Here is a 16,095-nt window from a genome sequence, read left to right as displayed (position 1 = left end):
TTCACATATTTGGAAAGGTGTTTTGACAAGCAGTCATTTCCAAATGAACAACATGTTATACAGCTACAATGACCACTACTCATGCTGCTAGAGGAGAGACAGGTTTCAGTTAGCCTTTGAAATGTACATAAAAGTATACTCGGCCTATTTTTCTTCTCACTTTCACCAGTATACCTCCACTGACTTCACTGTAGTTACTCCGCTTTTACACAAAAATCAGGTATTGTGTTTCTAGAGTTTGTTTGTTTAAGAGAAAGTTTTACCAGATATTTTACCATACTGGTGGTTTCTCTCTGAATGAGACAACCACTTGCACTAGCAATATTAGTTGACCAGTGCCTCTGACTTCTCTGTTCTGTGCTGGCGTACTGCCTCCTGCTCCACCATTTCCATCATCCTTCCTCATGGAGCACCTTCCTTCCTTAGTGCTGCTACCTACACTTCCTGACATCCAAGATTACCATGCCTATTCCCATAGTTCCAACTGTGAACAGGGTGTTCCTAGCGCACTGCTATTGAAGAATCTGTTTTCATGGATAGGAGCACTACAGGACTGGCTTCATCATCTCCACTCTTTTCTCCACAGGGCACTCTAGATAGGACGGTGAGCAGGAATCGTCCCCACTGGCAGCATGCTATAGAGTTGCTCCAGGTGCCAAAGAAAGAGAGCAAGATCCCTGCATCCATACCAATAGAGTCCAAACTAGCACTTCATGCAGTTTGGCGAGTGTAAAGAAAGCCTATGGCTAGAGATGGGACACTAGATGGGGAGGGTTCCAAGTTACTACAGAAATTTTTTCCTCCCGCTGTCTGGCTGGGATGTGCTCACGGTCTAACTGGTCGCCATATCTGGGGCTGGTAAGGAATTTTTCCCCAAGTAACACTGGCAAAATCAAATTATTATTATTATTTTTTTTGCCTCTCTCTGCACTTGCTGGTTTGACCTAGACTAAATGGTGGATTCTTTGTAACTTTAAAGTTGCATTTTAAACGTTGAATCCTTAAATCAAGATTTGATGACTTCAGTAACTCAGCCAGAGGTTATGAGCCTATTACAGGAGTGGGCAGGTTGGCCTGCAATGTGCAGAAGGTCAGACTAGATGATCATGATGGTCCCTTCTGGCCTTAAAGTTTATGAGATAAAGGGGTCCCCCACTGCATCAATTTTCCCTCTGGCATAGTAGAGCCCTACTAACTCCTTTTCAAAGTGAAGTATAAACCCTGCCCTCCCTTACTAACTGAGCATTAGAAGAGTTTGCAAAGGATTCCTCCCTCTTTCATTGCAGGAGTTAAAAAATGGTCACTGAGACCTTCTTCCCTTCACTGGCGGGAAAAATACACACATTTTCAGAGAGAAAGGAGTGGGAGGATCAATATGCAGAACCCCACTTCCACAAAAAAAGATAATCTTCTGATGGAAGAGAGAGAAAAAGGAGGCTACAGAGTCACTAGTAAGGACACAGGAGATAGCAAATAACGAGAGGAAAAAACAGAGGGAGAGATCGATGGCAGGGATGAAGGCTACAAAGAAAACATGGGAAAAGAATGAGATGCTGAAAGGACAACCTTAATGATAAAATTCAGTGGGGCAAAAAGGGGAGAGGATACTTTTCCACAAAGATAAAATCAGAGTCAAAGTCAGAAGAGACCAATATGATCGTCTAGTCTGACCTCTTGCACAACGCAGGCCGCAAAAAAATGGTTACCCACCTTTTAGTAACCGTTGTTCTTCAAGATGTGTTGTTCATGTCCATTCAAAGTATGCCGCGTGCACGCCAGCTGGAAGATCTTCCCCTAGCAGCGTCCGGAGGGTTGGCCCTGGCGCCCCCTGGAGTGGCGCCACTACGGCGCCCTATAAAGGGGCCCGCCGACCCTCCACCCCCTCAGTTCCTTCTTGCCGGCACTCCGACAGAGGGGCAGGAGGGTGGGTATTGGAATGGACATGAACAACACATCTCGAAGAACAACAATTACTAAAAGGTGGGTAACTGTTTTTTCTTCTTCGAGTGGTTGTTCATGTCCATTCAAAATAGGTGACTCACAAGCCTAACCTTAGGTGGCGGGGTCGGAGATCACTGCTGACTGGAGTACTGCACGACCGAAGGCTGCATCATCCCTGGCCTGGTGTGTGATGGCGTTGTGTGACGAGAACGTGTGGATGGAGGATCACGTGGCTGCTCTACAAATCTCCTGAGTCGGGATCTGAGCCAGGAACGCCGCAGAGGAGGTCTGTGCCCTAGTGGAGTGGGCCGTGACCGGAGGGACAGGGGTCTTAGCTATGTGGTAGCATTCCCGGATGCAGGTCGCGATCCACAAAGAGATACGCTGAGAGGACACCGGGAGACCCTTCATCCTATCCGCCACTGCGATGAAGAGCTGAGTCGAGCATCTGAACGGCTTGGTACGCTCGATGTAAAAAGCCAAGGCCCTGCGGACATCCAGGGAATGTAACCTCTGCTCCTCATTGGAAGAGTGTGGTTTCAGATAAAACACCGGGAGAAAAATATCTTGACCCATGTGGAACTGTGAGACGACTTTGGGTAGGAAAGCCGGGTGAGGTCTAAGCTGGACCTTGTCCTTATAGAAGACAGTGTACGGGGGCTCAGATGTTAACGCCCTGACCTCCGACACCCTCCTGGCCGAGGTGATCGCCACCAGGAAGGCGGTCTTATACGACAAGTACAACAGGGAGCATGAAGCCAGAGGCTCAAAGGGAGGTCCCGAGAGGGCAGAGAGGACCAGATTCAGGTCCCAAGCAGGGGCCGGCTGATGAACATGCGGAAATAGCCTGTCCATACCTTTGAGGAAACGCCCAATCAGCGGGTTCGCAAACACCAAGGTACCCCCCTCTCCCGGATGGAAAGCCGAGATGGCCGCCAAGTGAACACGAATGGAGGAGAGGGAGAGGCCCAGTTGTCTGAGGTGTAGCAAATAGTCTAGGACAATGGGGATTGGGACCCCGAGTGGGTTGTGACCTCGCTGACCCAACCATATGGAGAAGCGCTTCCATTTGGCCAGGTAGATGGCCTTAGTTGACGGTTTCCTACTACCGAGCAGCACTTGTCTGACCTGCTGGGAGCACTGCATCTCCACCGGGTTCAGCAACAGAGCATCCATGCTGTGAGGTGAAGGGCCTCCAGGTTCGGGTGGCGGAGGGAGCCCCGGTCCTGCGTGATCAGGTCCAGGAGCAGGGGCAGCGTCAGGGGCTCCTGAACGGACATGTGCAGGAGAGACGTGTACCAATGTTGGCGCGGCCACGCCAGAGCTATCAGGATTACCCAGGCGTGGTCCCTGCGAATCTTCAAAATCACCCTGTGTATCGGGGGATCGGAGGAAAGGCACAGAGCAGACCAACCCCCCAAGACTGTAGGAAGGCGTCTGACAGAGACCCCTGACTGTGGCCCAGAAGGGAGCAGAACCGTTGGCACTTTCTGTTTTCCCTGGAGGCGAACAGGTCTAACCGGAGAAAGCCCCGGAGCTGGAAAATTGAGCGTACCACGTCCCATCGGAGGGACCACTCGTGATCCCGGAACGAGCGGCTGAGGGTGTCCGCCAAACCGTTCTGCTCCCCCGGAAGGTAGAACGCCATCAGGTGGGTGGCACTGTGGATGCAGAAATCCCACAGCACAAGGGCTTCCCTGCACAGGGGAGAGGAGCGTGCACCCCCCTGTTTGTTGATATAAAAGACTGCCGACGTGTTGTCCGAGAGGACTGAAACACATCTGCCGGCCAGGTGGGACCGGAAGGTAAAACAAGCCAGGCGAACCGCTCTCAGCTCCCTGACATTGATATGCAACTCGAGGTCCTCCGGCGACCACAAGCCCTGCGTCCTGAGGTGTCCCAGGTGCGCTCCCCAACCCTGATCCGAGGCATCTGTTACCAGGGAGAGGGAGGGTTGAGGGGCAGCGAAGGGGACACCCATGCACACTTTCTGAGGGTCGAGCCACCACCGCAGCGAGCTTAGTACCAAGTGGGGAATGGACACCACTGAGTCCAAGGGGTCCCTGGCCGGGCGATATACTGTCGCTAACCAGGACTGTAGCGGGCGAAGCCGGAGTCTGGCATGGTTTACCACAGAGGTGCACGCCGCCATGGGACCCAACAGCCAGAGGCAAATTCGCGCCGTGGTAATCGGGGCGCGGTGCAGTCCAAGGATGAGCTCGGAAATCGCACGGAACCTGGATTCCGGCAGGTACGCTCTGGCGTGGGTGGAGTCCAGAACTGCTCTTATGAACTCTGTTTGTTGCGTCGGAGACAGGGTGGACTTGGCTTCGTTCAAGAGGGGGCCGAGATTGAGAAAGATCCGCCTGATGAATGACACCTGGGTCTCCACCTGCTCCTTGGAGCAGCCCTTTATGAGCCAGTCGTCCAGGTAGGGGAATACCTGGATGCCTCGCCTGTGCAGAAAGGCCGCCACAACTGCCATGCACTTTGCGAAGACCCTTGGAGTAGCTGACAGGCCGAACGGGAGCACCGTGAACTGCAGATGGGCGTCGGCCACGGCAAACCTGAGATACTGACGGTGACGAGGAATTATGGCAATGTGGAAATAAGCGTCCTTTAAGTCGAGGGCGGCATACCAATCTCCTGGATCCAGGGAGGGAATAATCGAGGACAGGGAGACCATGCGCAACTTGAGCTTTCGTACAAACTTGTTCAGCTGCCGCAAGTCTAGGATGGTCTCAGGCCCCGTTTTGCCTTCGGTATTAGGAAATACCGGGAGTAGAAGCCTTTGCGCCTGAGCTCCCGAGGGACTTCCTCCACTGCCCGCCTCCATGAGGGACTTCACTTCTTGACTTAGAAGTTGCTCATGAGCATAGGCGGCAGGTTTGTATAATTTTTGGTGGGGCCCAAAATGGTGGTGCCCCCCCGCTCCCGCCCTGTAAGCCGATATAAAATGAAGCTACAACGCGTCAGTGCCACAAGATTACAAGGGTCAATTAAAAGTGGAAAGTCAGAAGCAGCACTTGCCTACTTCAATATACAGTATTATATTTTGTTGCATCTGTTGTGATGAAGTGGGAATGTTCTTAATATTTTCTCTGAATACTGTGTGGGTGCCTCAGTTTCCCCTGCAAGATGCCAACTGAAGGTGTTGGGGACAAAGAGATCAGGTGGCCTCCTTGTCCAGAAGAGACACAGAGGCCAGAGGAGGGAGTATCAGTTTGGAGCTGGCTGGGGAAATTGGGAGAGACCCAGAACTTGGTTCTGGGCTCCCCACCCCCCAAGATGGACCTGACGGAGGGGTTCTGTTTTCTGTACCAACAAGCTCTGTTTAAACTGTGTTCCCGTCATCTAATAAACCTTCTGTTTTACTGTCTGGCTGAGAGTCACATCTGACTGCGGAGTTGGGGTGCAGCGACCTCTGGTTGCCCCAGGACCAGCCTGGGCAGACTCACTTTGGAAAGTGCATGACGTGGAAGGGCATGCTGAATGCTCTGAGGTCAGACCCAGGAAGGTGTAAGCTTCTTGCCCTGGAGACAGTATGCTCCGAGAGAGGCTCCCAGAGTCCTGACTGGCTTTGTATGGAGATGTTCCAAAGCATCACAGCATTCCCTTCCACACCGTGCACTTCCCAGAAGTCCGCACAGGCACTGACATTCCCTCCTCCGGCCTTTGTCTCTTTTCCAGGCATTAGGAGGCCACCTGATCTCTCTGTTCTCCAACACCTTCAGTTGGCACCTTGCAGAAACTGATTTGGGAGAAATGAAGTAAAGCTGCCCAAACCGAGCTTGAGCACTCCTGAATTTTGAGGTGTTCAAATCTGGAAGGCAGGTGCTGGGGGGTGGGGGAGCTGTGGGCTCCGTGGGGGAGCATGGCAGCAACTGTCTGGAGCTGCATGGAGCCAGATACGCTGGTATGAGTGGCACAGTAAGCGGTTTGGGGTTGGAGAAGAGGTAGGGAGTTCGGGGGCAGTCAAGGGACAAGGAGCAGGGGAGTTGGATGGGGCAGAGGTTGAAGGGGCAGTCAGGGGTCAGGCAGCAATTGGATAGGCATGGGAGTCTAAGAGGTTTATCAGGGGACAGGTAGGGGTGCGGTCCTGGGGAAGTTGGGTGGGGTCTCAGGAGGGGGCAGTTGGGGACAAGGAGAAGGGAGGCTTAGATAGGGGCTGAGGTCCCAAGGGGCAGTTAGGGGCAGGGGTCTCGGGAGGGTGTCGGGAACAAGGACCAGTGGGGCTTAGATAGGGGTGGAGGTTCTGGGGGCAGTTGGGGCAGGGGTCTGGGGAGGGGGCAATCAGCGGACAGAGGCTGGGATTCAAAGGGCTCTGGGCTGCTGGCAGCCGCGGCGGGCAGCCCAGAGCCCTTTAAATACCAGCCGGGGCGGGAATCAGAGGGCTCTGGGCTGCCCGCTGCGGCGGGGAGCCCAGAACCCTTTAAATCTCAGCCGCTGCTGGGATTTAAAGGGCTCTGGGCTGCCTGCAACCGCAGGGAGCCCAGAGCCTTTTAAATCCCAGCCGCGGCTGGGAATCAGAGGGCTCTGCGCTGCCCTCTGCGGCGGGGAGCCCAGAGCCCTTTAAATCTCAGCCGGCAGGGATTTAAAGGGCTCTGGGCTGCCTGCAACCGGGGGGAGCCCGCAGCCCTTAAAAACTCAGCCGCGGCAGGGATTTAAAGGGCTCTGGGCTGCCTGCAACCGCGGGGAGCCCAGAGCCTTTTAAATCCCAGCCGCAGCCGGGAATCAGAGGGCTCTGGGCTTCCCGCTGCGGCGGGGAGCCCAGAGCCCTTTAAATCTCAGCCGCGGCTGGGATTCAGAGGGCTCTGGGCTGCCTGCAACCGGGAAGCCCAGAGCCCCCAGCCGCGCGCCGGGATCAGAGGGCTCTGGGCTGCCTGCGGAAGCCCAGAGCCCTTTAAATCCCGGCGCGGCCGGGAATCCGCGGGCTCTGGGCTGCCTGCAACCGCGGGGAGCCCAGAGCCTTTTAAATCCCAGCCGCGGCCGGGAATCAGAGGGCTCTGGGCTCCCCGCCGCGGCGGGCAGCCCAGAGCCTTTTAAATCCCAGCCGCGGCCGGGAATCAGAGGGCTCTGGGCTGCCTGCAACCGCGGGGAGCCCAGAGCCTTTTAAATCCCAGCCGCGGCCGGGAATCAGAGGGCTCTGGGCTCCCGCGCGCGTGGCAGCCCAGAGCCTTTTAAATCCCAGCCACAGCCGGGAATCAGAGGGCTCTGGGCTCCCCACCGCGGCGGGGAGCCCAGAGCCCTTTAAATCTCAGCCGCGGCTGGGATTTAAAGGGCACTGGGCTGCCAGCAACTGCGGGGAGCGCCGATCCATTTAAATACCAGCCGCAGCCGGGAATCAGAGGGCTCTGGGCTTCCCGCTGCGGCGGGGAGCCCAGAGCCCTTTAAATCTCAGCCGCGGCCGGGAATCAGAGGGCTCTGGGCTGCCTGCTGCGGCGGGCAGCCCAGAGCCTTTTAAATCCCAGCCGCGGCCGGGAATCAGAGGGCTCTGGGCTGCCTGCAACCGCGGGGAGCCCAGAGCCTTTTAAATCCCAGCCGCAGCCGGGAATCAGAGGGCTCTGGGCTTCCCGCTGCGGCAGGCAGCCCAGAGCCCTCTGATTCCCTGCCGCGGCTGGGATTTAAAAGGGCCCAGAGCCCTTTAAATCCCAGCCGCGGCCGGGAATCAGAGGTCTCTGCGCTGCCTTCCACCTGCGGGGAGCCCAGAGCCTTTTAAATCCCAGCCGCGGCTGGGAATTACAAGGCTCTGGGCTGCCCGCCGCGGCCTGCAGCCCTGAGCCCTGTGATTCCCTGCCGCGGCTGGGATTTAAAAGGCTCTGGGCTGCCAGCAGCGCACAGCAGGGGAGAAACCTAGCTCCAAATATTGATGGAGCAGAGCCCCTGTCTGTGAATATTCCTGGGGCTAAAGCCCCAGGAGCCCATATAAGTTGGCGCCCATGCTCATGAGATGGGTCCCTGTAGAGGGACGGGGAGGGGGGCTGGTGGGGCGGGAGGGAGGAGAACTAGATAGAATATCCCCTCTCTACCGTGCGGAGCACCCAGCTGTCCGACGTGATTCAGGACCAGGCACGGTAGAAGGGGGACAGATGTGACCCAAAGGTAGGGGTAGAAGGATCCAGAGGCTCGATAGGTAGGTCGCCCTTGACCATACCATCAAACAGGGGGTCTAGGCCCCGATGGTGGTCTCGATTGACTGGATGCCTGGCCGGAGGGGTGGCGTTGGTGACGCCTCCTGCCACTTCTGCCCCGCTTGCGCCCCAAACTGCCTGCGCTGGGTCACAGGGGTATGCAAGCCCAGCAAGCGGAGCGTGGCCCATGAGTCCTTTAGGCTATGCAGACGCTTGTCCATCTTTTTGGAAAACAACATCTGCCCCTCGAAGGGGAGGTCTTGAATGGTCTGCTGGACCTCATAGGGCAGGCCCGAGACCTGGAGCCAGGCTCCCCGCCGCATGATCAGGCCCGTGGCCAGGGTGCACGAGGCTGAGTCCGCCACATCTAGGACAGCCTGGAGAGAGGCTCGGGAGATCAGCTTCCCTTCCCCCACCAGGGCCGAAAACTCTGACCTTGAGTCCTGGGGAAGGAGCCCCTTAAACTTTGACGTGGCTGAACACGTGTTATGACCATATCAGCTTACAATTGCCTGTTGGTTGGCAATGCAAAGTTGTAGGCCTGCCGTGGAGTACACTTTTCTGCCAAAGAGGTCGAGTCTTTTAGCATCCCTGCTCTTTGGTGTTGACCCCTGAAACCCTTGACGCTCCTGTTGGTTGGCCGCATCCACCACCAGGGAGTCCGGGGAGGGGGAGGGTGTACAAGTGTTCGTGCCCTTTAGAGGGGACGAAATAGCGCCGCTCCGTTCTCTTGGCAGTAGGGGCCAGTGAGGCCGGCGTTTGCCATAAGGTGTGGGACGTATCCGCTATGGTCTTTATCAGCGGGAGAGCCACCCTGGATGGCCCAGAGGAAGCCAGGATGTCTACTACAGGGTCCGCGTCCACCTCGATTTCCTCAGCTTGGATTGCAAGGCTCTGAGCTGCTTGCCAGAGCAGTTGTTGGAGGATTCAAGTGTCCTCCAGGGCCGGTGCCACAGCCGTGCCCGAGACCGCTTCGTCCAGGGAGGAAGACGAGGAAATTACATGGATCGGTCCTTCCTTCGAAGTCCTGCGGCACACGGTACTGAGGTTGCGGGGCCGGTTCCGATTCTAAATGTGGCACCGCGACCGGTACCGGGGTCGCCAGTGAGCGGCATGGCGTATCGGGCGGTGCCTGCTGAACCCGAACTGTAGCCGCTGCTGGTGCCGCTTCCCGGCTACGGGGTGCTGAACTTGGATATGACACACCCCTGCCCGGCAACGGTGCCGGTGGAGGAGGCAGCTGCGCCGGGGCCACCGACGCCGAGGAGACCGAGGCCGACCTTGATCGAGGACCAAACGCCTGGCCTACCGACTGGTGGCAGGCCCAGGGGGTCCAAAACGGCCACTGCAAGGGCGGATGCCATTGCTGCTGCCACTGTGGGTGACGCTGGCGGCTCGCCCCCGAAACCGATCTCCTGCTCCGCGACCGGCTGGAGCGGTAGGAGTCTGCCTCTGAGTCTGAAGTCCCTGAGTACGAGGACCTGAGGGGAGCAGCACCCGGTGCCATTGGAGAGCGGTGCTGAGGCGGCGGGGAGCCTCTTATCTGGTCCTGTGCCGCTTTAGCGGCGCGGTGCGGGGAGGGAGGCGACAGCATGGCCGGCTTGCCCCTCGATTGTACTGGGGGACGGGCCACGGTAGGCAACTCCCTACGGTGCGGGGAGGCTGGCGCCGGTAGTCCCATCAAGTCTGAGGCCGCCTCGAACGCCTCCGGTGTCGAAGGGAGGCGCAAGTCTCCGCTGAGGTCCGGGGATCTAGGTCGGTCTGGACTCGACCGCCCTCTCTGCGGTGCGGGAGTCAACGGAGCAGCCGAGGGCAGTAGTCCAGCCTGTCCGCTTGCACCCGTGGAGAGCGTCGGCCTCGAGTCCTGGTGGGGTGACCGTTCCCTCACCGGCTTTCTCTTTTTAGCGGGCACCGGCGATGGTGAGCGGTGCCGCACTGCGGCTGACTTCCTATGACCCGACTCCGTTCGGTGCCGGGTTTTAGACGACTTGGGCTGGGCCCTAAGTCCTGATGCCGGTGCCGGGACGCTCCGCACCGAGGAAGACGTGCTGGGTACCACCTCGGCCGGTTCCAGGTCCAAGGGTGGCCGCAGGGCAGCCTCCATCAGGAGGACTCTAAGTCTTTGAGCTCTGTCTTTGAGAGTTCTCGGGCGGAAGCCTCTGCAGATAGAGCACCGGTCCTTTTGGTGGCTCTCTCCGAGGCACCTCAAACAAGCAGAGTGCGGGTCACTCTTGGGCATGAATTTCCCGCAGTCCTTGCAGAGTTTAAACCCGGGGGACCCGGGCATGCCCCAGCGGGCAATGAAAACTGGGGGTGGGGGCCCAACTACCAAGAACTATATACAATGACCTAAGTAAACGAACTATAACCTAACTATATACATGGACTATACACAAGGATAGGACACTGCTAACTTGCTATGCGCAAGAGACGTTCCAGTTAGCCATCACCGGCGGTTAGAAGGAACTGAGGGGGGTGGAGGGTCAGTGGGCCCCTTTATAGGGCGCCGTAGTGGCGCCACTCCAGGGGGCGCCAGGGCCGACCCTATGGACGCTGCTAGGGGAAAATCTTCCGGCTGGCGTGCACGCGGCACGCACACACCTACTTTGAATGGATATGAACAACCACTCGAAGAAGAATCTCACCCATCCACTCCCGGAACAAACCCCTAACTATGTATGAGCCACTGAAGTCCTCAAATTATGGTTTAAATCAAGGTGCAGAGAATCCTCCAGCAAGTGACCCAGGCCCCATGCTGCAGAGGAAGGCGAAAAACCTCCAGGGCCTCTGACAATCTGCCCTAGAGGAAAATTCCTTCCCGATCCCAAACATGGCGATCAGCTAAACCCTGAGCATGTGGGCAAGACTCACCAGCCAGACACCCAGGAAAGAATTCTCTTTAGTAACTCAGATCCCACCCCATCTAACATCCCATCACAGGCCATTGGGGATATTTACTGCTAATAGTCAAATATCAGTTAATTGCCAAATTATAAACAAAACAGTCATATAGCTGCTAGGCTACTTTATTTTACTTCCAGTCTAGTATTTTATTTCTCTGCTAGAGGAGGGGAGATAAGAAATAAGGGAAAGTCCAACTGTGATCCCCAGGGGTTCAGGAAGGTAGGAATCTTCAAGCAGATATTCAGTCTGAGAGGCTGTTAGGGATGTGGGCTCCACCAATACTTTATTTTTAGTATTTGAAGAGTGATCCTCAGATTGGTTGATAAATTAAAGCTGGTTACTGGAAAGGATTACAGAAATGTTCCCATGGTAGGGTAAGATATGCACTTAAACTGAATGACATCAAGTTTTAGCATCAAAACCAATATTTATAAAAAGAGCAGATTTACCTTCAGAAAACTAGAAAATGCTGATACAATGTTTAGTTGTACGGTCTGCTGTCGTGCTCCTTTTGTTTGTTTTATGGAAGCCAACAGTTTTTCTAATACTTGGAGCCTTAAACCAAAAAAAGAAAAAAATATTGGTCAAGCCATTTTTTAAAAAAAACATCAAACAAAATCTTTAGATTATGGAAGCATTTGAGTAGCAAATACAATGATCTAAGCCTCACGTGACTTCCCATATCCTACCATCACCATACAGAGGTGGCTTCTCATCAACTAATTTACATGCCAATTGTTTGAGGTCAGCAAAGAAGCATTTTAATTCAGATTCTTGTCATTTGTTTTGTAGATAAAAAGAATATTATCCACTCTATAAGCTCTGTCTGGTATTGTACATACTTCACGGCAAAGACTGCTGTATTTGGGCAACACGTTTAGCTTTTTACAAAGCCTTGTACATACATAAAACAACATAATGCTGAAGATGGGTTCAAGGAAGTGACAAAGCTCTAGAAGGGAGCTTTAGAGAAATCCATCACCACCAAAACAAATTAAGATAGAACTGTCTTTCTAATCTCCTTTTTTTAAGTAATATTCTCCAGATTTTCTCTTATTCCTTTCCCATCCTACTCTTTTTTCTTATCATTTACTTTGCTAATCCTCCTGCGTGCACACACAGAGATCCCTTTCTTGCCTCTGCTTGACATCTCTGCCTACAACAAGATTTTTTTGTAGTCCATATCAGCACATGTACTTCCACTATCCTTATGTACTTTTTTTGTCCTTGCTTCTATAACAGGATTATTTATACATCATCTTTCATTATCTGATTATCAATGAGTGGTTCCTATTAAAGAGGACTGTGTGTCTGGGAATAGTATAGTTTGGGATGCCTTGTGGGCACAAAACTATAAGCACCACCAGTGGAGATCATGAGAAACAGACAAAGGAAAAAACAAGACAAAAATAGCAAGAAGAAAAAGAGAGAGAGAGAGAGGAGAGAGAAGAGAGACCAGACATGGAGAAAAGAGCAAAACATAGAAGAGTAAAGTTACTGAAGCGAGAACAAGGAGAGAGATGGTGGTAACTGCACAGGAAAGTATTTTGCGAAGTAATGTTGCAATGGTGCGAGGAAGGATATGTGAATGTAAGTATTTGGGAATGGTGTGGGCAGGAAAGGATAATGAGATATCAGATGGGGTCACTGGAATGGAGGGAGAGAGAGTGGAACTTTCTTTCTTTCTACACAAAATACTGCGTTAATTGGTTGATTCTTGCTGAAGCTCAGAGAATCAGCCAATTCCTATCTTATACCATATCATTTGAAAGACCATATCACACACTACCATCTTTTTTCTGATTTAATAATCCTGGATAAGATTTCCTTCAGATCCTTCAATGCTTGCTGCTTAGTCAGCCAGAGCAGCTGCCCTATAGTGACTCAAAGTAGGGCTACATACAATAGTATTGCAGCATTCCCAATTTATGCTGGCTAAGACAGTGAGATTCAGGACCCCTAAAATGAGCTCTCCCCTTACACAGAATTACAGAACATAATCACTAGCAATCATGCTCATTTCAGGATTAATTGTACAGTACTTTGAAAATGCAAAACAACATAAGTGATACCATTTATCCTCAATCAAATCTTATATATTCTAAGTACATATTTTATTGTTGTTATATTTTTGTATTTAAAAAAATGGAGAACAACCAACAGCACAAAAACTTGTTGATGTTTTTCCATCATTCAACAATCAATACTATCATAAAGCTAAATCAAAACAACTTTTTAAAAACCAGAACAAAGCTTTGTTGCTTCTGTTATGTTCTCTTGTGGTTGCAAATTACTGTTTTTGGGTATGTATTCTTGTTTATTTTAGACTTTTCAAACTACTTTATTTTCCTTATTACTTTTCTAATTACAGTCTTAAAAAAATTTTAGCCTGTCATTGTCAAGGATAGAGGATTATATTTTATTGTGATTTCCCACCCTTTCCCCCCTGATGTTTAAGAGCCCTTATAACAATTAGTATGCAATAAAATCCTCTCAAGACAAATTTTATATCTATCTGAAAAAAGAACTGTTAATGTACAATGTTCAGTATTAAAAGATTTCTACTAAGAATGGAAAAAAACAGACATTAAGAATCGTCCTCCTAAGACATTTTATAATACTTTCTCCATCAATTAAACATGGATGGAAAACTTGTTAACACTATATCTCATTCACGTGCTATGTAGCTGTGACATTGAGTATCCTTCCCAGACCTGAAGAACTTTGTGTAAACTTGAAAACTTGTCTCTTTCACCAACATAAGCTGGTCCAACAAAAGATATTACATCGCCCATCTTGTCTATGCAATATAATGGTCCATTTTACTGGTGCTTTCTTTTCATCAATATCAGTAACTGAAGACTGAGAGCTGAAATTTTCAGACTGTACATAAACTTCCAGCCATAAATCTATCTTTTTAGCTCATGAAAATTCCCTTCATAATTCATACCTTCTATATTAACATACCTTTAGTCTATATTTTCCATAAGATTTTAAACATACTAACTCTCTTTAGGCTCTGTTTAACTAATGGTGAATTTAAGTAAATACTTTACCTTTGAGATTCTGCTACATGGGAAAATATAATTCCAAAGAGACGGACTGCAGCACTGATAACAGATAGTGCAGGAGGTAGAGGTTTAGGCACTGAATCACCTTCTGCAGCTTTCTCATAAATTGAGTAAGGGTCATACTCCAGGCTTCCTCCAGCTATACTGCTACCTAAGAGGAGCTGCAAAGGCAGAAATATGACAGTAACATTTCCTGACTAAGTCACAAAACAGTAGGGTTAGCAGTGATAACTAATTGTTATACTAGTACTTCAAATACCTGCTCTTCAATAAATCTGTGGTCGGTCTCCTGCAAGAAAGGACCAAGTAAAAGAAGATCATCCTGGTGACAGAGAGGTGGAAGCAAGAACGTAGAGGCAGCCGTTTGGTTATCAGTGGCTGTGAAGTCAGCCACTAGCTCCTTGAGAATAGCACAGAATTTTCCTGGAAATTATAGGGACAAAGAAAATAACTTTTATTCAAAATAGTGATTAATTACTTGCCCACTTGCAGTTTTGTGAACAAAGAATTTATACAGAAAAGCTGATTTACAAACTAAAATATTTCCTAAGACTCCCAATGCTGCAACTTCTTGTGTGTGACAGACTACTGCATTCACATGGAGAACCACTGACTTCACTGGAGCTCGATTTGGGCAAACCAATCCATCCGCACACAAAAAGTTGTGAGATTGAGGGTCTTAGTTTTTATATAAGGCTAAATAGAATAAAATGCATCCTTTTCAAGTGACTCCAAGCCATTATTCTTCACTACAAGTTACTTGGTGGGCAACAAAGCAGTTAGCCAGGCTTGTGTTGACAGACAAATGCAAGTCCATGAAGAGAGACCAATTTCTCCTATCAATTTTCTAGAAGTTAGCGTGGGATACATGTCCAAATATGAATTGAAATATCTGGGAATTAGATGTTACTTAAAATACTCACGCTGTATTGACTGGGAGGAGAAAATGAAGAGAGACAATAGAAGCGGAGGAGAAAGGAAGAGCAGTGAGGAGGAGAATGGACATTAAGAGGAAAAACAGTGCCAGTACCAATGAAGCTAACAGTTAGGTGGGTGATACTGGCAGTAACACAGTAGTCCCCAAACTTTCTACCTCGCACTCACCCCTTATCCGTTCATCCCCCCCTCCCCAGAGCCAGAAGTGGGGCTCTGGCTCTGGGAGGGGAGGATCTGGATAGGGATAAGGGGGCTGAGGCTGGGGCCACAGCAGAGGGCAGGCACAGAGCCTCGGCCAGGGGCCAGGACCAATGGCCGGGGCCAGGACCCCAGGCGCGGGGCTGGCAGCTGGGGCCAAGTCCAAGCCCAAGAGCAGAGCCGGATAGCGCCCCCACAAGCCCCAGCCCTGCCGCCCCAAACGTTTCTCTGCGCGCACTTAGAGGGGTGCGCCCCACGGTTTGGGGACCTCTGCAGTAGAATGACAGTGTGAGTGTGTGACAGAGACAGTATGTGTGACACAGACACAATGTGTGTGTTTGACAGAGAGAGAGAGAGAGAGACAGACACAGACAGACAGACAGACAGACAGACAGACACACACACACACAGAGTGAGTGTGCTGGCTGCTGGGAAAGTTTCTGAGAGCTCTCCTGGTCTCCACTCTCTGAAAGCTCTCCTGGTCTGTCCTGAACCATTGTCTCCCCTCCCCTGTTCAGCAGAGATGGGCAGTGGGGAGGGGGGGAAGAGACAGACAGACAGACAGATAGAGACTGTGTGAGTTGGCTGCTGGGGAAATCTCAGAAACACTGCACTGTCTCTTTAAGAAGGGCACTCAGCCACTCACCCTTCCCCACAGCAGCTCGAGTCCTGAGTCGGGCTGTGTCCCCTCTGCCCTGCTCTGCGGAGATGGGGTACATGGGGGTGGGGGAGACCCTAACATCAGCATCCTCCTCCCGGCCGCGCCCCGTACAGCCAGCAGGATAGTCCCAGGAGCAGCTGCAGGACGGCACAACGTAGGGGAAAGGGAAGCTGAATATATGCTGCTGGCTCTGCATGCTCTCCTAATCAGCTGGGCAGCACTTAAATCTCTCCTGCGTACCCACTCAAGTGCA

At 51.8% G+C, this 16,095-nt stretch overlaps 1 protein-coding gene across 7 annotated transcripts in view; it reads right to left on the bottom strand.

Moving 5' to 3' along the window:
- HEATR5A (HEAT repeat containing 5A) overlaps positions 1-16,095 on the bottom strand; it is a 134,702-nt gene that overhangs the window by 56,477 nt on the left and 62,130 nt on the right. For all 7 annotated transcript variants that reach the window (XM_039535386.1, XM_039535388.1, XM_039535389.1 and 4 more), the window contains 3 exons: positions 14,307-14,470; positions 14,033-14,208; positions 11,426-11,531 (listed from right to left, as the gene is read on the bottom strand). In XM_039535386.1, coding sequence (XP_039391320.1) covers positions 11,426-11,531; positions 14,033-14,208; positions 14,307-14,470 — 446 coding nt within the window. The remainder of the gene's footprint in view (positions 1-11,425; positions 11,532-14,032; positions 14,209-14,306; positions 14,471-16,095) is intronic.

This window comes from Mauremys reevesii, linkage group 4, assembly GCF_016161935.1.
Source record: "Mauremys reevesii isolate NIE-2019 linkage group 4, ASM1616193v1, whole genome shotgun sequence".
Lineage (NCBI taxonomy): Eukaryota > Metazoa > Chordata > Testudines > Geoemydidae > Mauremys > Mauremys reevesii.
The sequence above is the reverse complement of the archived record's forward strand: the minus strand, read 5'-3'. Positions and strand labels throughout refer to the sequence as shown.